Source organism: Planococcus citri, chromosome 4 (assembly GCF_950023065.1).
Source record: "Planococcus citri chromosome 4, ihPlaCitr1.1, whole genome shotgun sequence".
NCBI lineage: Eukaryota > Metazoa > Arthropoda > Insecta > Hemiptera > Pseudococcidae > Planococcus > Planococcus citri.
In genome coordinates this window covers 48,569,530-48,594,708 of record NC_088680.1, presented here as the reverse complement: position 1 = coordinate 48,594,708, position 25,179 = coordinate 48,569,530, and the positions used below count along the sequence as shown (strand labels likewise).

At 31.8% G+C, this 25,179-nt stretch overlaps 2 protein-coding genes across 6 annotated transcripts in view; one reads left to right on the top strand and one right to left on the bottom strand.

Moving 5' to 3' along the window:
- The first annotated feature begins 423 nt into the window (after positions 1-423).
- Positions 424-8,887, top strand: LOC135842461 (inositol polyphosphate multikinase-like). Of its 2 annotated transcripts, XM_065359934.1 has the most exons (6): positions 424-638; positions 785-928; positions 1,006-1,182; positions 1,250-1,374; positions 6,762-6,897; positions 7,166-8,887. In XM_065359934.1, the coding sequence occupies exons 2-6, from the start codon at positions 787-789 to the stop codon at positions 7,531-7,533; spliced, it is 948 nt and encodes a 315-aa protein (XP_065216006.1). In that variant the 5' UTR covers positions 424-638; positions 785-786; the 3' UTR covers positions 7,534-8,887. The 2 variants fall into 2 exon arrangements, with proteins under 2 accessions (XP_065216006.1, XP_065216005.1); XM_065359933.1 differs by lacking the exon at positions 424-638 and having other exon boundaries at positions 684-928.
- Positions 8,888-12,531: 3,644 nt separating this feature from the next.
- Positions 12,532-25,179, bottom strand: part of LOC135846006 (zinc finger protein castor homolog 1-like) — a 154,789-nt gene continuing 142,141 nt past the window's right edge. For 3 of the 4 annotated variants that reach the window (XM_065364932.1, XM_065364931.1, XM_065364933.1), the window contains 20 exons: positions 21,785-21,983; positions 21,321-21,537; positions 19,136-19,413; positions 18,843-19,038; positions 18,562-18,745; positions 18,336-18,471; positions 18,108-18,248; positions 17,919-17,933; positions 17,688-17,849; positions 17,370-17,605; positions 17,149-17,282; positions 16,932-17,057; positions 16,758-16,835; positions 16,049-16,275; positions 15,813-15,951; positions 15,541-15,708; positions 15,299-15,440; positions 15,110-15,217; positions 14,668-14,802; positions 12,532-14,595 (listed from right to left, as the gene is read on the bottom strand). In XM_065364932.1, the coding sequence (XP_065221004.1) occupies positions 14,229-14,595; positions 14,668-14,802; positions 15,110-15,217; positions 15,299-15,440; positions 15,541-15,708; positions 15,813-15,951; positions 16,049-16,275; positions 16,758-16,835; positions 16,932-17,057; positions 17,149-17,282; positions 17,370-17,605; positions 17,688-17,849; positions 17,919-17,933; positions 18,108-18,248; positions 18,336-18,471; positions 18,562-18,745; positions 18,843-19,038; positions 19,136-19,413; positions 21,321-21,537; positions 21,785-21,983 (3,388 nt within the window). In that variant the 3' untranslated portion in view covers positions 12,532-14,228. The remainder of the gene's footprint in view (positions 14,596-14,667; positions 14,803-15,109; positions 15,218-15,298; positions 15,441-15,540; positions 15,709-15,812; positions 15,952-16,048; positions 16,276-16,757; positions 16,836-16,931; positions 17,058-17,148; positions 17,283-17,369; positions 17,606-17,687; positions 17,850-17,918; positions 17,934-18,107; positions 18,249-18,335; positions 18,472-18,561; positions 18,746-18,842; positions 19,039-19,135; positions 19,414-21,320; positions 21,538-21,784; positions 21,984-25,179) is intronic. The other variant, XM_065364934.1, reaches the window with a different exon arrangement.

Here is a 25,179-nt window from a genome sequence, read left to right as displayed (position 1 = left end):
CCAGAAAAATGACCAAATTTGAAATTATTTGCTTCTTTTCAAGTTAGTCTCAAGTTACACAGTTTGATATCAAAATTCAAATCAAAGGTTATGTCTACTTTTGCTTTGCAAATTAATAAGAACTTTGAGAAGAATGAGAATTGAGAACCAAACCAAATTTTGACAAATAAAAAATAAAACCGAAGAGAAGAAAACCTTAATTTTCCTTTCGTCTGAGTTCTCAACTTCTAATTCATCTAAAATCATCATTCTCAAATTCTCATTCATCATTTTTTAAAAAAAAAATGAAAAATAATAAAAGTATTGTTGCGCTCTCTAACTGCGTTTATATGAACTTTTTTCGATTCGCCATATTTATCTGTGAAACGTGGAATGAAGTGTTGAATTTTTTTTGTGTTTTATGTATTTTGTAATAACTTATCATCCAATTGAAAATCCGTATTATTCATTTTGTTGTCTGATGTCGAACACAAATTATTAAAGTATCTGTAAATATATATCATCGAGCGAATATTTAATTAATTGTGGTTCATTAGGTCTGCACATACGTTACAGTTCACGAAGCATAACCGTTGAATCAAGTTTGATTACTCCTAGCTTAACTTACTATTGTACATAAAACTTATCTCGAAGAAATCGTAAGTACTCGATAATACTACTCGTATTTAAATTAGTTCATTCCCATTTATCTTTCAGTTCTTTCCGTGCCACTGTACGATCACTCGCTTCTTCGTTCGTTTATTCAGTGTATATTTGATGACTATTTCCTGCCCTCAATTTTCAGGAATGTTCGAGAAATACATTTCCAAGATGAATGTTATGGACGAAGATAGTATGGATAGCATCAGCTACATTTTTCCTGATAACGTAACGCCTTTTGTCAATCAAGTAGCTGGACACGAATTCACCAAAGCGAAACCAACTATTGGTAAAATCACCTTTAAATTCGAATATCCAAACATTACAATTGTTCATTAGTACTAACCCCCTACGGTGATCTTTCAGGTATGATGAAGCATTCGGACGGATATGTTTTAAAACCAGTTCCTCATCCTGTGTACGGTCCTCGTGAAATAAATTTCTATAAAACTCTAGAAACTACATGTGATCCACTGCTGAAAGATCTGAAACAATATATTCCTCAGTATTTAGGCACGACTACTATCGAATTAGATAACAAAGGTAGTGTGATCTTTTTGTCTGTATTTACGATTATACAAGTTTCAAAATTGTAACCGGATTTGTGCAGATGTCAGATGTATATGCATGGAAGATATTACTAAAGACTTCAAATTACCATGTGTGATGGATGTGAAAATAGGTGTTCAAACATGGGAGCCAGACGCATCTCTAGAAAAAATTAAAGTCGAAAGAGTAAGTGTTGTTTTACATTTTTTTACCCACTGAACGATATTTTACTATATACACACTCATCATGTTTTTTTATCGCTTGTATTTTATATTTTGTACATTTATTTATTTTTTCTGTACGTATCTTTGTTTTATTTGTATTTTTTAAGTGGGATTGTACGAGCGTTACTTATACTTTTTTTTATAGTCGCTTAGCTAGAAATCTGTTTTCCGTTAATCGTTTTTTTTTCGCGTCATTTTTACCCATAAATCGTATGTGTAATGCGCTTTTTTTACCATCATCGTAAAATTTCAAGTAATCATCGGGGTTTTCTTAAACGTTGAAAATTAGGTAAATTCGAAACATGATCGCAATTCGTTAATTACCTTATCTCTACATGAAATTGATAAGTTGAATGGTCAAACGTGCCTTGAAAATCAATTTACCTTTATCAAAATGATCAATGACTAAACCGCTTTGAAAAATTGGCGGCGCATACGTTGCTTCTGTGAACAAACACGATCACCATCGTTTTGCATAGTAGCAACGCAAAATTAAAGTAATTGCGAAAAAAAAAAATTATTTTGCGTTTAGTTTCAGTTGGTGTTCTATGAGGTGACTTTCAATTCGGTCTCTCAGTTCGGTAAGGATTTAAAAGAAACCTTTTACTAGTTTAAGTATATAAGATATGCAAATATTCGGTTGTGCTGTATTTATAGGTAAAGCGTATGATTAACGGATGAAATCCTCAGTAGATCTCGTGTTGTCGGGACGATTCGGTATTATACAGAATGTGTCCTATATCTACACAAGTAACGTGTTCCGTTGCTTTTGGTAATGAAATTAAATCAATACGTTGTATCCAGTGGCGTGTTATGACGAAATGCTGCAAGGATAGCGTCCACGAAAATTCCCTCTCAGTTATTCTAACTCATCGTGAAAAATTCAACTTGAAAAATTTTCTTCGAATTTTTGTTTTTCGGCGATAGTGAAAAATTTTGGTATCTTGGTTCTCGTATGTTAAAACTAAAACCAGGTTGTCAGCAAAACACATGCACTATTTATACAGCGTTGTTCGGATAATAAACGACGGTTCATTATTCGAACGATGCTAGCGTGTGTGTTCTGTTTACCTTCGTCGACGAACCGATGACGGTGATAATTTTGAGCTATGCAAAGGTACTCTCATTCTAAAATTTTCAAACAAATTTATCAGAATATTCTTCCCTCATCGTCATCGCTACGTACATTAGGGATAATTTTTAATTCATTTTATGCTCGTAAAATATCATGGTCGATAGAGATCGCGTGAGAGGGTGTGTTTTTTTTTTGGTTACAGTTGTAATATTGATTCATCATTTTTCATTACTTATACTTATTATAATTTTAATAACACGTAATTTCACGTTTTAATAAATAACGTGTTTTCCTTTCCCCTTCAGTTCCACGTCTTTTGTTTTTCTCTTGCTTTCTTTTTTTAATTGGGAATTTAACAGGTGACAATGATGAATCGTATTTCTGTAATAAGCAAGATGTTTTTGAAAAATAAGCGCAATTTTTCGATTTGGCAACTTGGTGGTTTTCGAACGAAACCATGCGAATAATAATGTATTATCGACTCGAAGGAATTTCTACGTATCATTGATCTCAACGAAGAAAAATCTGCGTCTAATTTTTTTCCATTTATCGCGTAATTTTCTTACAAATCGTTAACCAGCGTGTTTTTGAAAATGTTGCCAAAAAATACTCATTCACGTGGAAAAAGGTATATTCGACTTGTTTCTGTTAAACGAACGAGTAATTATTCCAAGACGTATATGATGGCTGTAACGACTCGATAATTGGCAGTTTCCTCGTTTGGAAATTCAATTACACAAATTATTCGAATATTATGTAGATTTGCCAGATCTTTGCAGCATCAATGGAAAAAGAAGTTATCTCGTTTTTCATCTGGTACTATTGTAGGGGGTTTTGAAGTATTCGGCGTTTGTTTTCGTATGTACGTATTTACATTGCGAGTATTGTTTATAAATAAGCGATATTATTTCGTTTTTTTCACCATGATGCGAAAATATCGATGTAAACATGTACTCGTACTTGACTTACTTACCTATAAAAATTCTGCGATCGTGAATTCTCCTACATTTTTTTCGCCTCTTCATTTCAACTAATGGCATATTTGATGATGACGATGAGTACTTATGCTCAACGATGCCAAAAATTTCGATTGGGTGATGACAATCAGATGATTTCAATTGTTTTTTTTTCTATGACGTCGATCTCCAGGATTTCAGTCTCATCTACGAAATATTTAAAAGATTGCAAAATATGTTTCACGATATGTAGGTAATAGATTTTACGCAAGGTGATCGTCGATTTAATCTTTTCGAAATGAATCATTGATCAAATTACATAAAACTCGATTATTCACTGTTTTTTCTATGTATCTATGAAGTAATCGTTTCGTATCTTCGCTAATTTCATGTGATTTGATAAAATTAGAAACATCGGGTCATTATAATCTGGTTTAATATGAAATTTTATCATTGAGATTGATGATCCTACCTCTATATTCTCCTGCAATTAACCTTGATTTACTTAATGGAAATTTAGAATGTGAAATGAGTAGGAATTGTTTCAAGATTTTATGCTTTTTGAAATCTCAACTTCTTGACTACCATTTCATCTCGTCTCACTCAAGACTTTACTCAAGACAAAATATCTAAATTTTTGAATAATTTTACGCATGTTTCGATACACTATTTAAAAGTCTTGTTTGGCTTACTTTTCCTTATTTTCTCCTGCTATCCTGCTTGTTTCTCGCTTTTTTCCATTTTTTTCAATCGAATTTTTAAATTTTCCATCCATTCTCTTTTATTAGAGTTTTTGATTCTTCCTCTTATTTTTTTCCATTCTCTGTAAAAATGGATATGAAAATTTTTTGTTTGAATAAATCTCTACCCCCTTCTTGCATTAAAACATTATCAAAACTGACGAAATTGTCGTAGGTACGTATGATCCTGCTTTTCGGCCAGTTTTGTTAAAAAGTCTTACTTTTTGGCAGCAACTGCCAAAAAATATGTTTTTTTCACCTTTTTTTAGTCAAATTTTAAAATTTTCCATTGATTTTCTACTTCTTTCAGAATTTTAATTCCTTCAACCCCATTTTTTCCTATTATTTTCTGAAATATAAAAAAATTGACCATAGTTCTGATTTTTACCATGTTTACCAAAAATAATTTTTTTAGCCAAAATTTTCAAAAAATCTTATATTTTTTTAAAAGTTACCAATTTATTGCCAAAATTGCATATAAACCCTTTTTCACAATTTTTCATATCAAAATTTGAAATTTTCAATGCATTCTCTTCTTCTCTCCGAATTTTTATTTTTTGTTTTTTCATTTTTTTCATTTTTTTTTTTTTTTTGAAAATGGAAAAATTTGATTGGGAAATTTTTTGACCCTCTCTTCTTCCTGTCTTCTCTCAATCAAAATTGTTGAAAGATTTCCATCTGAAAACTGTGCCCACTAGTTTGGCAAAGTTGAACAAAGGTCAAAATGTTTTATATTTCTTTCATCAAATTTCAAAAATTTTTCATTTATTTTCTCTTTCTATCAAAATTTTGATTTTTTTCAGTTGTTTTTTTAAAAAAAAAATCCCCTCCCTACACTTGGAAATTGAAACATTTGAAAAGAAATGTGCTATTGCAAACCTTGCTTTTGTCCTGCTTTTGCATGTTGTCCTATTTGTCAGACACCTTGCTTTTAAAAGGGGCAAAATGTTTTAATTTTGAAGTAATTCTTGCTATTTCTTCTATTTTGATCGTTATATCTACAATATTCTTCTCCAAGGGGTTTCAACTCAACTTAGGGGTACAAATTTTTCAATAAATTCAAAGAAAAACAAATAACAAAACATTTTTAAACGTTGAAACATTTTTTTTTACAAAATTATTTTGTTTGTTTTTAGGTGATATTTTGTTTGTTTCCAAAAAATTGAAGTGTTTTATAAATTATTTGAGAAAATGCCAAAATTTAAAAAAAAATGAAAATGAATTAGAAATTTGTATTTTAAGTATAATCAAAAAAATACTATAAGTAAGTAAAATAAAAATAAATAATGACAGAGGAAGATTAACAAAATTTTAAATTTTTTTCAGTACCTAAAAATGCTAAACAACAATAAAAACAAAAAAAAAGAATTATTTTGTAGCAATGAACCGAAAAATGTTTTTAAAATTATTTATTAAGTATACAAAAGGAACAAAAAAAAGCAAAAAAGAATTGAAATCAATTTGGATGAATCTGAAAAAATTTGAAAAAAAAAGTTTTTAGAATTTTTTATTAAGTACATACTCGTATATGATTGTACAAAAGAAATAAAACAAAAAAAATTGAAATCAATTTGGATGAATTGGAGAAAAATGCAAAAAGAAAAGATGACAACATTAAAAAATTTTGAAATATTTTGCAAGTTGCAAAAAGTTGAAATTGTCCAATCGACCTAGTAGTTCAGACCCTCTCGACCCCCTCCCCCCCAAAAGTTGCCAAGTTATTGCCTTATGATCAAACAATTTTTTAAAATTTTTTTAATACTGAAGAAAAACTCAAATTGTGAAAAAAATCTGAAAAGGATTTGATCATATGATGAGCAGTACATATTTTATTTCTGTTAAAAGTCCAAAAAATTGAAGTGTTGAAAATAGTACGTACCTATAGCTATTAGAACTCTTAGCAGGATAAAACATGTATTGTGATTTTGAGAATATTTTGTTGATGGGGCTTAGAACTGAAATTTTGAGTTAAATATAACGAAGTTCTCTAATTATTACGAAAATCAATAGATCATGTCGTTTAAATTTTGATCCAATTGATAGTTATTTACTTCTTTTTTCATGAGCTATTTTTCAGTTAGATTCTCATGTAGTTTTCATCATATTTCTGATTTTCTGCGATGATTTCACGATGTTTAATTCGTTTAAGTTCATTAATTCTTTCATCTATTTCATTGTTCATATTTTTCACCTACGTTCTTAGTTCGTTGAATTATAAATTATTTACAAAACCCTATAACGCTTTCCCTGCTTTTGTTGAACGCACGTCACTGGTTATATCTATGTAAAGTTTTCAGCATGTTAAGTACAGTGTTGGGACGGGTTTGCTTTTTTAAAAAAATATATTTATCCTGTTCCCTGTTTTGTAATAATTCACATCATACGTTTAATTTTTTTTTACCTGTTTCTCCACCTTTAAAGCGAAATACATATTATTTGTTCACAAGATTAACATATTTTTCAAAATCTGTACATTTCGTTCCATTTTCATGTTCCCCCGATATATTTTTTTTTCTCGAGGTATTCGAAATACCGAATTAGTTTCGATAATATTAACGATTTTGGTTTTTTTCGTAGGTGAAATATGCGGCGTGTAAAAAACGCTGGGGATTTAGTATTCCTGGCTTTCAATATTATAACGTCAGCGATGGCAGTTTCGTCAGACGTGGAAAAGATTTCGGTAAACGAATGAGTGCGCAAGAAGCCATTCAAGGTTTGTACGATTTTATGTTTTATTATAATTATCGAAGATCAAAGAAATGATTTTTTTTTCAAATTACCTGGTACCTCATCGTAGTACCTATAAATCGTTGGAAAGAGCGAGTTTTTAAAATACATCGTTTAGATAAACGTCGAAGGTCGTACAGTTATATTGATATATTAGATTTTCTTTTTTTTTATGGTTTTACTATCGATATGATTCGATGCCAATTTTTCATCATTTTATGACGTAATAATTCGAATTTGTGTGTTTTTTTCAGCTTTGTATTCGTATATAAATGCCGAAGTAGGCATCAAGTACGGACTGGTGGCCAGTATATTGGATCAATTAAAGAAGATACATTCGTGGTTCCGTCGTCAAAGGCATTTCTTATTCTTTTCGAGTTCGATATTGTTGGCCTACGATGCGGAAAACTTGAAAATCTTCCTCGACGAAGGTGTTACGTGGGGCGACGGCGAATCTGTCGTGAATACCGAACACGATCCCAAAATATCCGTTTGTATGATCGATTTCGCGCACGTTTTACCAAATCTGCAACACGAGGCGGATGTTAATTATTTAACCAGTTTAGAAAATTTGATACACGTTTTCGAAGATCTTTCTAGCTTATACGCGTTGCACAGCTAAAGCGTCGATCGAGCGAAATTTTCATCGAATTTTGAAAAATTCATAGTTTTATTATCGATATATCGTATATAAAATGATACAATATAGAGTAAACAACTGCAATGTGAGGTTTAGACGAGCTTTTATACTATATACATATATCGAGTTTCGAGAAAAAATTTATTCAATTGTAAATTGTTAGTTGAACTCAGGTTTGCCAGTTACTATACGTTTTCATTATTTTTTTTGTCCTCTTTTTTTGCCCTTATCCTCTCCCCCTATTTCTCTCTTTTCGTTATTTATTTTAGAGTTTTTTTTCTTTTTGTTGGCGTATGAGTGAATTATACGTGGTATGTAATGTACAGAACTATACAGAGATGCACCAGCATTTTATATAAGGATACTAAATAAAAAAAGTACTGATTTTTCATCACACGAGAATTACGTTTTAGTCGTGTCTTTCTTTTGTCTTTTCTTCTTTTTTTTTTTCGTATAATTTTCAGCAGTATTTGGTTTTACGTGTATTTTTAATTTTTAATTTTTAGTTATTGACGCACCTTTCCTGTTCTCTTTATTTTTGTCTTGATTTAAGATTCGCTATTAACTTTTTTGTTTACTCAATTTTTTAACGTGCAAATTTACCGACGAATCGAGTAAAGTAAACGATTCGAATGAACTGTTCACGTGATTTTTTTCATTAGCACGGTTTGAATTTTGTTCATTTTTGATTTCTTTTCCTTTGCTCGAAAGAAAGGTTAAGCGTTTCTTTCAGTTTTTCCTTCATTTTGTTTCATTTTGATTTTTGAGAAAATATATCGGTTTTTGTTTTATTTTGATATACGTAGAAGGGTATTTTTTTTCTTACATGACAAGAAGTTGTGCATTGTGCAATATATAGAATATAATTTTGAACTTGATTTTCTAATGTGGTAATCTAGTACTGTAATTTCTAGATGAAAACAAATGAATGTTTTCTTTTCGAATCGCAAGTATTATGATTTCTTCTTACGTAGGACCATCTCTATAATATGTATTAGGATATTATTTCTCTCTATCGAGGCATTTGTCGATTTTTCTTCTATTTTAAATCCAAAGCCGGTATTTTTTTGCTCATTTTGTAATGATTACCGTAATATACCTGCGTAAAAATTGTGTAAAAAATTTGAGTGAATGATGATTTTTGTTATTCTAACTCATTTAAATAAAATGTAATTTTGATATTATGAAATATGTAAATTCTTTAATTCAATGTGTTATTTTTGTTGTTCGCTTTGAGTAATACGAAAAAGTTACTTATTAATTTATTTGCATTCCTTTATGATTATGATTTTTTTTCTTGTGTAAATTATATTCGTTTGTAATTTGTTAATATTCATTAGTGTTACGTGAATTAGTAAAATTTTTGCGTTTTTTCACAACGTTACATTTTTATATGTACGTAATTAATCGATTCTTGCGTTTGGGAAGTGAAATTAGTGTGAGAATGAAAACTTCATTTTTGATTTTTATAGAAGCGATTTAAATGCAATTTAAGTAATAATCAACTGATGTAAAAATACGACGGCGACGATCGTATTTTGAAAATGAGTTCTGCAAAAACACGCTCTTTCAAAAATATCGATGTTTTCAAGACGAAGTTCGAGGTTTCGAAGTTGAAATTGCAGTATGATTGGTGTCTGTCACTACCACTGGTTTTTACTTGGGTTAGAACACTACCACTGATTTAAATGATGTCTGTCACTACCACTTGTTTTTACATGAGTTTGAACACTACCACTGATTTAAATGGTGTCTGTCACTACCACTGTTTTTTTTTTACATGTGTTTGAACACTACCACTGATTTAGATGGTGTCTGTCACTAACACTGGTTTTTTACTTGGGATTGAATTGAACACACACCCACTGATTTAAATGGTGTCTGTCACTACCACTGGTTTTTTACTTGGGTTTGAACACACACCCACTGATTTAAATCGTGTCTGTCACTACCACTGGTTTTTTACTTGGATTTGAACGCTACCACTGATTTAGATGGTGTCTGTCACTACCACTGGTTTTTTACTTGGGATTGAATTGAACACACACCCACTGATTGAAAGGTGTCTGTCTACTAGCACGGGTTTTTACATGAGTTTGAACACTACCACTGATGTAAATGGAATGGTGTCTGTCACTACCACTTGGTTTTTACTTGGGTTTGAACACACACAAGCTGATTCAAAATGGTGTCTGTCACTGCCACTGGTTTTTTACCTGGGTTTGAACACACACCCACTGATTTAAATGGCGTCTGTCACTACCACTTGTTTTTTACTTGGGTTTGAACACTACCACTGATTTAAATGGTGTCTGTCACTAGGTACCACTGGTTTTTTACTGGGGTTTGAACACTACCACTGATTTAGATGGCGGCGGTGGCTGTCACTACCACCCGTTTTTTACTTGGGTTTGAACACTACCACTGATTTAAATGGTGTCTGTCACTACCACTGGTTTTTTTACTTGAGTTTGAACTCTACCACTGATTTAAATGGTTTCTGTCACCACCACTACCACTGTTTTAAATGGGGTCTGTCACTACCACGGGTTTTTACATTTGAGTTAGATGGTGTCTGTCACTACCACTGGTTTTTTACTTGGGATTGAATTGAACACACACCCACTGATTGAAAGGTGTCTGTCTACTAGCACTGGTTTTTACATGAGTTTGAACTAGGGATGGCATGCTCAAATGCGCGCAACAGCACGATGAGCATTTGCTCAAATGCGCGAGAACGCATTTTAGTAATTTGCTCGAGCACGAGCATTTTCAATGAAAAAATAAGGAAATTTTCAAAAATTTTGGATATTTATTGCTCATTTTCGTTATTTTTGCCTTTTTTTGGTAAATTTAATGCATTTTTCAATTTTTTGATCTTCATTGTGATTTGTATTAGATTACACTTATTTTATGTAATGACTTTCTACATAATGTGTATCAAGTAAGGGGATGCGTAATAGTAAAATATGCTCGCGTGCTCGAGCAAATGCGCGCATATGCGCGCATGCGCGCACGCAAAACAACATGCGGGAGCATTTCCCATCCCTAGTTTGAACACTACCACTGATGTAAATGGAATGGTGTCTGTCACTACCACGGGCTTTTTACATTTGAGTTAGATGGTGTCTGTCACTACCACTTGGTTTTTACTTGGGTTTGAACACACACCCGCTGATTCAAAATGGTGTCTGTCACTGCCACTGGTTTTTTACTTGGGTTTGAACACACACCCACTGATTTAAATGGCGTCTGTCACTACCACTGGTTTTTTACTTGGGTTTGAACACACACCCACTGATTTAAATGGTGTCTGTCACTACCACTGGTTTTTTACTTGGGTTTGAACACTACCACTGATTTAGATGGTGTCTGTCACTATCTATAATAGGTTTGAGAACTACCACTGATTTAAATGGTGTCTGTCACTACCACTGGTTTTTTACTTGAGTTTGAACTCTACCACTGATTTAAATGGTTTCTGTCACCACCACTACCACTGTTTTAAATGGGGTCTGTCACTACCACGGGTTTTTACATTTGAGTTAGATGGTGTCTGTCACTACCACTTGGTTTTTACTTGGGTTTGAACACACACCCACTGATTTAAATGGCGTCTGTCACTACCACTGGTTTTTTACTTGGGTTTGAACACACACCCACTGATTTAAATGGTGTCTTTCACTACCACTGGTTTTTTACTTGGGTTTGAACACTACCACTGATTTAGATGGTGTCTGTCACTATCTATAATAGGTTTGAGAACTACCACTGATTTAAATGGTGTCTGTCACTACCACTGGTTTTTTACTTGAGTTTGAACTCTACCACTGATTTAAATGGTTTCTGTCACCACCACTACCACTGTTTTAAATGGGGTCTGTCACTACCACGGGTTTTTACATTTGAGTTAGATGGTGTCTGTCACTACCACTTGGTTTTTACTTGGGTTTGAACACACACCTGCTGATTCAAAATGGTGTCTGTCACTGCCACTGCCACTGGTTTTTTACATGTGCCCACCGATTTGAATGGTGTGACTCAGTGTGGTGTGAGTCTCTACCTCTGGTTTTTACATGGGTTTGAACACTACCACTTATTCAAATGGTGTCTGTAACTACCACTCGTTTTTAAATGGGTTTGAACACTACTACCTACCACTGATTTAAATGGTGTCAGTATGTATGGGCAAAGTATGGGGTAAAATAGATCACATTTTTCAAAATCAGCGATGATTAATGAAGAGTAATTATTTAACAATGATAATTGATCCATTCCATTTCAATCAAATGCTCTTTTTGAAAGCAATTCCTGAGCACTCTGAGAGAGCCCCTGCCCCACGCGCACATCTGCCTTCATTTCTTCAATTTTTCAGTCCATTTTTTTTGAAAACAGAACAAAACTTTTATTTTATTCCTACAGATGGCGTTAGTATACCAAAAGTACATATCACATATCTATCAGATCTTTAGCATATTTTTCTGAGCTTTGGACCCTTTGGGGTACTCAAAAATACGTTGGTTTTCAAATATCGAAATTTTCAAGATGAAGTTTCAAGTTTCGACGCATAAAATGCAATAAGGAGTAAATTGACGACATTTTCGTAATCAGTGATGCTTAATTAGTAACAATTGACACTTTGTATACCTACACTACATTAGCTTTTAAGACACTAAATAATTTTTCCAAAAGTCAGATTTGTCAGTTCTCCTCCACTACGGTAAAAATATGCAAACCAAACAATAACTATGATTAAAGCTGGGACATTTCTAGACCTGAGAGGGTCATTTTCAGATCTGAGACTCGAGTCAGAAAATGCCCTTCTCGGGTCAAATCAAATGTCCCAACTTAAGTTACAGTTGTCGTTTAGGTTGCATATCTTTATCGTAGAAAGGGGCAAAAATCCGATTTTTAATTTTAAATGAAATAGGTAAATATTAAATTCGCGTTTCTTTTTCTCAAAAAAAAAAAAAAAAATCATAAAACTTGAAAATTTATTTTATAAAGAAAATACAACATAATATCTAAAAGGGTATAATAATATATTGTCAAAATAAAAAAAAATTCTACATTGTTTTACGTATAATCACTGGGTCATCATCGTTCAATATTTATAGGTACAAAGTACAAATTATATAGGCCAAAAATTATACAATTTGTGTTTCATCGTGACATTTTGAATTTACTCATTTCGAATTCTAGAATGAAAAAGGAAATTTTCCAACCAATCAAGTATTATTTTTATCAAAAATGCGTATTTTCCCAGATTTATCGAAGTCGTCAAAAGAATTTCCATCTCATTAAAACATATGTAGGGAATGTACAAAATAAGAAAATGTTAAACTTTTTTTCCATTTAAATCGCAACGTTACCACTTACCAACTATTTAAAGGCACTTTTTTTGTACATCAGACGGCGTGAGAGTTTAAATAAGTATTTATGTTTCCTTAACATTACATCAACACTACAAAAAGAGAAGAAAAGCTAACATATTTGCAAGATTCAACAGTGTGGAACTTTTCATAGGTATTAGGGGTAGGTACAGTAAATTTAAATCTGTAAGCTCATGTTGAAAAAAAATTTCAGACCTATTGGTAACATTGCTGTGTACTTTTAGGCCAATAAAATACCCTGTAACGAACTCGTCGAATAAATATGCAACCGATTTATAAAATAAAAATTAATTACAGTAACAAAACTTTCAGAATTATAATAAAAATATACAAATTTTAAATGGCACTTTATAAAGATCTCGGTTTTTAAATTTTTAATTTTTGACAATCGACTAACAAATTTTTGGCGAATATTTTTTTATTCTCAAAAACCGTTATGGTAATGGATTTGTTTGTAACAAAACAAAAAAAAAATTAAAGCTACAAAAAATTTAATTTATCAGTTCTATGGATGACTAAAAAATAATATACAATGAAACAAAAGAAAAAAAAACCATCCTAATTTTAATCTATGTAAAAAAATTTACAAAAAGCTCATTAAAGTTTCTAGACATTTTTGTATGTCTACCAAAAAAAAAAAAAAAAAAAAAATACAATAATGTACACATCATGTAAAAAAAAAGTATTATTAACATTAAATTCTAAAAACGCTTTCATTATCATACATACAAAAAATATAACTAAAAATAATTACACTTTTTCGTATAAATTAATATCACAAAATACTCGAATAGTCGTAGAAAATATTACTTTTTTATTTGGTGTTTCAAAAGTGCATCTTACATTGAATGTAGATTTAACATTAGAAAAAAATTTGGCCAAAATTTCGATATTTTTTTCATTTTTCAATTACCATTATTTTGTTACCAGAATGCGAAGCATTTGAAATGCTCGACCGTGGATTTAGAATAATAGGTAAATGTACGTTAAAAATCTTTGGCATAAACGTTCATTAACGCAATAGTAATAAAATTTGAAAACCGCGAAAAAACCCTCCTTATTTCGAAGTTTGAATGAAAAATCTATTTTTAATCTTTCACAAGTGGAAGTTAAATAATAAAAAAAAAAAAACTCGCCCGATAAAATTACCCATATTGCAATATTCTAGTCACGCAAACTACTCGAAACTTATATTCGTTTAACGAGTTTTTCTTCATAAGTATTATTTTTTTCGCTATAATGAAAAATAAATTCCAATTCGTTGGAAAAGTTTCTTCAAATACATCATTGATCCATGTGACGATATTTATGAGAAGTCATTTGACTTAGGCCAAGCACAGCGTATTGACAACTTAGGCAGTGGTAGTGCGTCTGTTTACCCGAATGTACGCAAGTATCTGGTTGATTACATGCTTGAGAAGGGGTGAATTTTTCAAAACCGGCTGCATTTATCGAATCTAGTTTCTGATGCTGTCTACGATGAGCTACTACTTTATTTGTATCGGTGCAGACGAAGTCGCACTTTAAACAATGAAAGTGAGATGCTTTGTTTTGACTTCCACTTAGCGAAGCAGTATAGGCGCATTCGACTCTACCGCAAGAGACGTTCGCTCTGTATTGATGGAAATCGCCTCCCATAAGCGTGTCCAGCCTATTAAAAAAAGATTTCGAGATTTAGTTCGAGTTATTTTAGAAGAATTATTCGGGGAAGTTTATACGGTACCTTTCATGTCTGGCAGTGTGTTGTACGAATCTAGTCTTATCACAAAAACTGTAACCACAATCTTGTCGCACACAATGGAAATGAGTCTGGTGTTCTCTATAACCGCAGTGAGAGTAATGGCAGTCTTCATTAAATCTGGAAAGATAAAATTCAACGTTAGGTTTTTGATTCGTCAGAACATCAAAGTTCAAATTTTTGAAAATTTTTTTCAAAAATGTGGAAATTTTACGACGATGATGAAATCTTGTAATTTAGGTCTTTTTCGAACCATAAAAATAAATTCAATCGTACAGCTCCCATTTCACAAATTACATTTTTCAAAGATATTTTAATTTTCTGTGATTTTTGCGAACCTTATTACCGAGATGAATTCCCTCACTTTCAACGTAAATTACTGAAAGAAAAAAATACTTTCGAGGAAAAAAATAACAATAGACGTTACCTAAAACGAAGATATCCTTCTGGTACCGGTTCATCTTTCAATATTCTCATCGAGTTTTGAATTCGGGCCTTTTTCATTTCAGGACTCATTTCATGAGGCGATGCAGAACTGAAATATTGATATTAAAAAAATATTAGGAATCATTCGTTAATAGAAACCTTCATTTAGTAATATTTCAATAGTGCTTACCATCGCTTCTGGGCGGCATTCATTTCGCTATTGGTTGGATTCACTGATAAATCTGCTCCATGAGGAGACACAGATTCTAATAAATTATTTCCTAATAACGCATGCGGATGAGTAAAGGCGTGAGGTGGAGTAATCATGAAACCTACACATTAAAAAAATGATACGATAACGTAATTATTTCATCCACTTTTCGACAATCTAAATAAATAATTGTGAAATTCTAAACATTTTCAAGTTATTACCTGAAGGTGAGGTATACAATGGAGGCATACCGATGAACGAAATACTTTGAGAAGTCATCATTGCTAATTGCTGAGCTGCTGCCATTGCTACGCCTAGACCAGGATAATGAGGTGAATGAACCAAGTCTGCAGCATCTATTCCCATAGGTAAAGAAGGAGGTAAACCGGCTGAAATATTGAAAATTATATCAATTGTAGGTAGAATAATTCTACCATCACTACGAATTGTTTACAATAATAGGTACAGTACCTATGTAGTTTTGTTTACTCACCAGGTGAACGTCCCAGATCTTCGTTATCGTCGATCATACTATTATTATTGTTATTTTCCAATTTAACGGCGAATGGTTTTTTACTGGGATTATGTAGTTTTAAAATATGTTGCTTCAACTTATCAACTTCCGAAAAAGCCTGCAAAATACACAAAATTTATTAGTAATTACGATCAAATAGAGCAGCTAGAGGTTTAGGTAAAAGTTAAGTTATTATTAAGGAAGATGAATCTTACTCTTACTTGGTTACATTCATTGCAATGGTAATGTTCTTTACGTTTGAGTTTACAAAATGGTCTGCAGCAAGGTTTATCTGCTGTGTAATTCGTGTGTTCATGCAACTGCATCCGTTCTGGCAGTAAATTAAGAAGAGGCGAAGAAGTTGTGGTTGGTGTTGGTGTGGATGTTGGGATCACTGATAAGGAATCTTGTTGACTTGGAGATTCCAATTTTATTTTATCTTCTGTAAAATAAAAATTTTTAAAATTTAATCATCGAGAAAATGGTTCATTTTAACCTCGATTGAACTAAAAAAGAGACGATTCTAATTCCCTGAAAATGTCCCTACATATGCGATTTACCTAATTCGATTATTCGAATTAATAACAAATTACATTTTTGTAACGTTGATACAGTCTCAAAATTAAAATCTGAACCGACTAAAAAATTTGAGAATATTTTACAATAATTCGAGGATGCTCAGAAAAAAAAAAATTTCAGCGAATAATTTAAATTGACAAAAAAAAAACACGTTCCCAATCGATCAGAATAACGCCTCATTTCTAATACGTTCATCATCTCTAACAAACGAGTAAAATAAATTGCATACCCAGTTCGCCTCAAATCTCACTCATATTTGTATTTCAGGCAAACGATAGGCAATTTTATTAACTCGAGTCGGACTATAGCTTTGTACCATTTATCTTAACGAGGAAGAAAACTTACCACTGATGCTTGGCGGTGAGGAATTTCCGACATTGTTCAAACTACATAACGGATAAAAAGTTCCAGCAGCTCTGACCACTGCACATGAAAACAAATCAAATCGAAAAATTAAAACACATGGTCAAAAAATGGGTAGGTAATTTTTAATCCCTACATAATAAAAATAATACCAACCGTTAGATTTACTATTCAGATTTACAGGTGATAACGAAGGTGCTGAAGTAGGCGTAATATTGGTAGCAGAATTATTCAACGAGACAGAATCATCAGAAGGTTCGCATTTTATTTCTGGTTCACCATCTATACACGACGAGAAAAAAAAATTCAATTCGTTAAATCACAATTCAAGGCTATAGAAATTAAAAATAAACTCGAAAAAATAGGTACTCGCCTTTGCTCGAATTAATCTTGTGCGTAATTTCCGATAACTGATGTTTATTGTTGTGTTCGGCCATCACCGAATATCCAACGAACGAGAATCCGCATCCGGGTCGTACGCAGTGGAAATGCCGATTGATTTTATTACTAATTAATTAACAAAAATCGTTAGCATCGTGTTTGTATGTAAATGAACCATCGTATTATTTTGTCAAAATCTAAATTTAAATTTACCTTTTGCAATTATCGAGTCGACAATCGACGGATGAATCGAAAAATAAAAATCCGTCCATGATTTCAATAGTGTCGTGAAAGTTGACCGAATGCGAAAGCAGTTGCTCTTCCGAATTGGTGGCGAAGAAGCAACGAGGTCTTCGACAATGGTAATGTGGCGATGTAGGAGACCGATTTGAAAACACACACAATGGATCTGGACATCCTTCGGTGTATTCTTCGAATTTGTACTGATCCTGTATCAAAAATCAAACATTTTAGCATTAGAAATTAAACCTATCTAATTTTGACGAAGGAATTTTATATAGGCTCACTTACCAGAATATGTTGAGAAAGATGCTTCGGCGAATGATTATTTGGCGGTGAATTGATTTCATTGTCGGATTGTTGTGAATTATTGGTAATAGTACCGGAGGAGATTTTCGGTAATTTAAAGCTGGTAAATATAGCTTGAGGCGAATCGTTACCAATGATGCCACTCTGCAGGTAGAAATTCAATTAATTGCCGATCGAGAATTTAATTAAAATAATATTCAACAAAATACTTACACAGTCATTCCATACCTGAAAAAAAAAACAAAAAAATTTATTAATAGGTGAGTTTTTTCAACAAGGATGTTCATTGGTATTAAATGCAATTTTTCATATTACACTGTTTTTTCATGAATGCTTTGTTTTAATTATTATCAATTAGAATATAAAAAGCAGCGTCACCAAATCAATCAAATAGGTACATACCTCGATAATTCTGTTCTTCGGTGGCCTTCCTCTTTTCCTTCTAAATAACGCGTCTAATGAGTTGAATTGATTAGTAGAAATTTCGTGTATTTTAAGGTGTTCTAATTTTTCACTGGGAAGTATCGCTTCGTAACAACCATCCTAATATTACCAAAAATATTAAACCATTAGATAGGTAATTCGAATTAATATGACGATTTCAATAAGCAGTGTTCTATATGTTCTTACCCAAGTACAATGGAAATGCTTCTCTTTTGGACAGCTATCTTCGTGACAATACGGCGTGCCTTCTTGGTATAAATTTTCAGCCAATCTTTCTTGAGCTTCGTGTAATCTAGCGTGACTTTCAGCCGAGTCTTTACTCCTGAACGAATCAAAAATTGAATAAAATTGTTGTCTTTTTAACAAAATTTCTGCTGGTTTGTTGTCCTATTTGCTCTAGGTAGGTACTTACTTGAATGAAAGTTCGCAATTTGGTTCTTTACAATGATAATGCTCGGTACCATGCATCGAACATTTCACATTCAACGGGCAACTATCGCCAACTTGAAAGTAATTAATAAATCTATAGAAATAATCCGAAGAATCTTCAGACTGCGAGAAATCCATCGGACTGAAATTTTCGGTGAAATAGCCACCTGCGAACACAACAACAAAAAAATCCAAGTTGAAATTTCGTAGGTAATAATAATTTCTCAACGTGGGAACAATTCAAAATCTCGTTTGTAGGCCTACCTGAAAGCTGCGTCGAACCACTGGAACGAAATTTAATGCTATTGGCCGGAGAAGCAGGATCTTCGCTGGAACTATTACTATAGCTATTCTCGTGTAAAGCTGCGTAACTCGTATTTAGCGTAGGATTAACCTGACTATGTTGAAACAACGGCAACGAGTTGGTCGGAGACAGTAACTTATCGGAATACTGACTGAGCTAAAAATACACAGGTAAATAGGTATCGTATTAGAGAAGGATGCTAACGTGGTTATATAGGTTTTGAACAAATTAACATCGATGTAATGTTATTTACCTGATCAGCAGCGCCATTAAATACACTTAAATTTTGATGGTTTAATTTGAATTTACGGTACGTCATTTCGTTATCTTTACGCTCGTGTTTACGTTTATGACTGACAAGCTGTCCGCTAGAATGCAAAACGTACGAACATCCTTCTCGTACGCAGTGGATATGGTTGCAAATTTGCGAAAAACGACAACCAGTGAAACCGCACGGATCTTGTTTCAAGAATTTACGGAATCCGTCTCGAGCTAGTTGTTCGTCTTTGATGTGATATGTTTTGTGTTTTTCTGTAACGTAAAAATGAGAGAAAATGGTTAAAAAACGTATGAATCTTAAAATTACCTAATCGAAATGATGCAAAAATTAATGAAAAATAAAATTTTATTTTGAATATTAAAATCAGGTAACCAATTGAAATTTTTTATAAAAATCAAGAAATTTTCCACTTTTTAAAATTTCAAAAAAGCTATTTTCATGAATATTTTTTAACTTTTATGATCATTTTTTCAATGAAAAAAAAAAAAACACTCAGAAAATAACAAATTAAAATGTTCCAGTTTTTGATTTAAAAAAATTGAACTACCTACTTTGAAATTTTTTGATAAAAAAAAGTGAGACTTTTTGACAATTTTTGGCAAAGTAATGCGAAACTCTGTCAACATTAACAAAAGAAAGGGCTTTTTGGCAATTCTTGACCAAAAAAAGCGAGACTTTTTGGACAATGTTTGAAAAACAGTGATACGTTTTAGAATTTTTTAAGAAGAAAAACGTCAATTTTACACAATTTGGTTACTAATCGACAATTTCTTACAATTTTTGACAAAAAGTAAAACTGAGATTTTTTGAAAAAAAAAACAAAACTTTTTGGCAATTTCCAATAAAAAAAAAACGAGGGTTTTGGATAACTTTTGAAAAAAAGTCCAAATCTTCAGCAATAAAGAGAATTATTTTTTAAAACAGAAATTTGACAATTATAGGAAAAGTCAGCAATTTGTGAGAACTATTGGGAAAGTAATTACATTTTTTCACGTTTTTCCCCCAAAAATAAGCCTTTTTTGCGATTTTTAGGTAAAAGAACGACGATTTTTTAAAATTGTTGGCAAAAAGCAAAGATTTTGGAAAATTTCTAAAAAAAGCATCCGTTTGGAATTTTTTTTTTGAAAAACGATAATTTTCAACAATTTTGTGATAGAGCAATAATTTTTTTAATTTTTTGAAAAAAAAGTACGATTTTGTCAATTTTTGGAAAATACAGAACTTTTTTAGAATTTGGCAAAAAAAGAGGTTTTGGATATTTTTTGGAAAAAAAAGTTAGAATCTTTAATCGCAAGATTTTTTTCCAAAAACAAAAATTTGCAATTTTTGGAAATCAATGACAGAGCAATTAGGTACTTTTTTTTTGCAATTTTTATTCTTTTTGTATTTTTGGGTAAAAGAACGACACCCCTTCTTAATTTTTGCCCATTTTTTCAAAAAAAGGAAGACTCGGAGGAATTTTTTTACAAAAACCGAGAACTTTTGACAATTTTTGATGAAAAGCCAGACTGACAATTTTACCAAAAAGCAAGACACTGTTTGGAAATTATTGGCACAAAATGATATTTTTTTGCAATCATTACTGAAAATGGAAGACTTTTTTTCAATTTTTGGCTGAAAATTAATAATTTTTTTCAGCATTTTTTGGACAATTCTCAGACGAATTAAATTTTTGAAATTTTTTACAGAAAAAAAGTAACTTTAGAAACCAAAACGTATAAAAAATAACCAAAGTACCTAACTTGATTTAATACCCGGGTACAAGCTCAAAATATGTAATATGAAAAAAAAAAAAAAAAAAAACTTGAAAGAGCAAAGCAGAGCTGGAAATTTTGTACTAAGTAAATGTTACATTTTTAGTTGATTTTTCTGAATAAAATAATTAAAAAAAAAAAAAAATGGCATCCACCAAATTACCTCTTTCCTCCCCTCCCCCATTATCATATTTTCTCAAACCAATATTTCCAGGATTTCCTGAAATACAAAGATACTCTCATACATCACCCAAATAAAAAAAAATACAAACACTTACACACTATCTCTACACAAAACCAGTGCCAAATGCCTCCGGAGGGAAATACGCAGGTAGATAGATACGAGTAAATTTACTTAGGCATATATCACCTCAAAATTAGAATTCTAAAACTTATTTTCTTACCCATATCGGCTTTATTTTTAAACGTAAACGTGCAATGTTCGCGTCGACAATGAAAATGAGTAGTTTTTTGGCCAAAAAATACGCAATATTCGGTACGACATTCTTCGGTAGCTCGTAATCTTTGAAATCCTTCTTGTATAATGGCGGAATCTTTTCTATGGTAATTCGCGTGCATTTGTACGTCCGATGTACTAATATAAACTTTATCACAAGTACCCTGTAAAAGTATGAAAAAAATTAATTATCTTCGTTGTCACCTACTTGGAATTTATTTTTAAAATCAATTTAAAAGTTTCATGCGCTTTATATGCAAGCGACGATATTAAATACCTATTTGACGATTAAGAAGGTGATAAAACTTTCTCAATTGAATTAAAATACGCAACAATATATATCTAAATACATTATATTCATTTCACATAGGTATATCTAAATAGATAAAATGCACCAATTAAATAGCTCACCTGAATGCAATGGTAATGAGTCTGCTTTCTATTATGCGTACAATTTTGGAACCTATCTGTGCAATCGTCGCTGGACGAATATCTCATAAATCCATGTTGTAAGCTTTCGTCTCGTTTTTTGTGCCATTTAAAATGCCTAATCATTTCTTCCTTTTTAATGAATACTTTTGAATTACAGTCTAAACAATGGAAATGTTCTCTGTAAAATAAAAAAAAAAATAAAAAAATTATCAACTGCACGTTGTACGATATGAACTTATGTAGGAATAAATATTGTAATTTTTCTGCTCTTTTTTTCACTTAAATCGTACAATTTTCTATCAAAACTTTCCCAACGAATGGTGCGGCGCTGAAATAATTAGTGGTTGCTCGATATCTCTAAATACAGTGATTACAATGAGAAAATTTGTCACGGTGGTTTCGCGTATTCGGTATTGCGCTTTTGAAATGATCTAGTAAAACGCTCACGGCTGGATAGCGATTCACTGCAGTCAAAGCAATTTTTAATTACGCCTTTCAAAATGTATTATATACCTACAATCGAAGAATTGAGAGAGAGAAAAAAAATACTTATAATCACGACGGCGCGCGGTGGGTAAATACCTTTGGAGGGATTATTTTTTTTTTTTACCAATTCGTCGAATGATTTTCGACACAATTTATGCCGAAGAAATTTATGGCAACCGTGAATGCTTAATAGAACGTATAATTAATATTATACGTAGGTATTGACCGAATTTATGCAAGTCATATTTTAACCGGATTTGGTATTACACTGAAATAGCGAAGCCACGCCCATACTTCGGTAATTTAAGGAGATGAGAAAGTAACTCGATGTGAGTTCATAACACATATGCCAAGCATACATTACTTGCAAAAATTGTTTCTCTTTGTACGAATATTAATTTTAATATATCCAGCTGGTTCCATATTCTACTATATACTATTTAATTATTGCGTAAAGTTCTTTTTTTTTCGTCTTTATTTTGCCTCTCTGTCCTCTTCTATACTATACGGTATTTTTTTTAATGCAGCACCTCGAGTTCGCTTATGTACAGTTTCTTGGTCGCGAGAGGGGAATGGTATTTTATCCTACTAGTAAAATAAAGTGATTTTTGACGATTTTTGAGGTTTATTTCCCGAGCAGAGCGAGGGAAGTAATTAAAAATCGTTGAAAATCACTTTATTTCACTAGTTGAATAACATATTTTATCTAAACGTGGGAAGAAAACGCGCATTTGATCACTCGAGCGACTAGCGAGAGTGAATAAAGTAGTGTTTTATTCTACTAGTAGGATAAAAAACCATTATCGTTCGCGTAATACATACATCTACTTAGAGGTATACCCAATATCAACATGTATTATATAGGTATACATAGGTATACGCAAATCCTTGATCGTGTTATTTTTATTTTCGTTAGAAAATAATGAAATTTTTACATCTAATTCGTTTATGGAATATCAAGGTAAATCCGACAAGATAGGCGGACATTAATCAAACGTGTTAGCAATAACATGCGAATGAAAATGATTTATTTTTTTTACTTTTAAATTGGCAGAATGGCAGAGCAGTTATCGGTGAAATTCGCCTCCTTGTCATATATACGTATACGTAGACGTACGTAAACGTAAACGTATACCTTGTATGAACGGAAGTTTGATATTTATCAATTTTATTACCCCGCTAAAATCTAGCCTATACTTATACGTGTAGAAATATACCCACTTTACCTACGCTTATAGTGGGCTAATTTCAATTTTCCCTCTAAATATTTTCCCCTTATATAATATGTGTGCGAAATGCGAGAGTATGAAGATGCATGAGGAATGAGGAAGAAAAACACGAGTGTGTGAGATGAGATTTCCAATGTTATTAGTGATTCTGATAATTTAGTTAGGAGAATGGATGAGAAATGATAGGGTGAGGGGCAGTTATTTAGTTTTCGAGGGGTAACTTCGTCGATTTGGAAATATACTTAATTACAAAATTGGGTTCTGAATAAAGATTTGTGAACTGGAAATTCCACATAATGAATCGAAAAAATGAAAGAATTAATTTAAAAAAAAAAAAAAAAAAAAAAAAACGTAGCTTTGTGCTCATGAAAAACGCTTCTTGGAAATATAAAATTTGTGCAACAAAATACCTCAAATATGTAGGTAATTAAAAAAATATTTCAATTTAAAAAAAAATGAAAACACAAGAAATTACATTTTTAACAACGAATTCCACTAAAATTCATCTTTCTTCATCTAATGATTAACTCCTTCAAAACACACGATACACTATACAGGCAACGTTTATGCAATGTTCAAGCTACCTAATAAGATTATTCCTGGTTACAATAAATTGAGAGAATCTGGAATTCTTTTTCTTATTCATCATTTTTAGGTATCGTTTTTTTCAATAGATAACGTTTTCTTAAAACCGAATTTTGATTAAAAAGATTCCTGAAATTGCAGCCAGCTTCTCACACCATTCGAGATTTTAGGGCTAGAGACGAACCTGCCAAAGGGTGTGGGAGATGCCCCCCTCACTCGACAATTCGTCAAAAAGTAGACTAATTTTCAAAAATCGATCATCTTTTATTTGAAATTGGTAAATTTTAAGATTTGAGTGAATCATTTGACTTTTTGAGTGAATGTTTTCAAAACAATTTGAGAAAAGTGACCAAAAAAAATCAACAAATTTTATAATTTTGACGACTTGAGTGAAATTTTTTCGAAAAATTTGAGAAAATTGACAACAAAAATTGACAATTGATATGATTTTGATAAAATTTTGCCATGGCTTGGAAAACTGTCCGAACGTTTTGAAGTAAACTTGGACTGAACCCCAAAAAAATTCGTCAAATGTTGAAGTCAAGAAAATTTATACGTAAATTTAAAAACCCGAATTTTGTAGTTTAAAAATTTAGGAAGGCTCAGTTTGTTAAAAATTTTGCTGAAGTAAAGTTGATTGCATCAATTTACTGTAGCAGTAGATTTCTGAAATTGAAGTTATATGTAAAAGTGTCAAGGGCGGAAAAATTGAATTATTATTCTTGAATAATAAAAATTTCCAAAAACTTTTGCTTCCCTTCAAAATTGAAATTAAAAAAAAAATCATTCAAATTCAAGAAATATTGCATGAATAGGCATAATTCTACTTCTTGGAACACAGGTTTTTGAAAACATATTTTTTTTTCATAGTTGAAATTTCTAAAAAAAAACACCATTATTCGGATTCTAAAATTTTGAAACCAAAAGAATGAATTCTTTACAATATGATAATCATCATTTTTTTTTGCTTCTCGGAGAACAAATTTTTAAAAGATTTTGCCCTCGTTTTCGCTCTGGTAAATTATTCCATTTTCCAAAATGGAGCATCAAAAATTTAAAAAGAAAATGGAAATT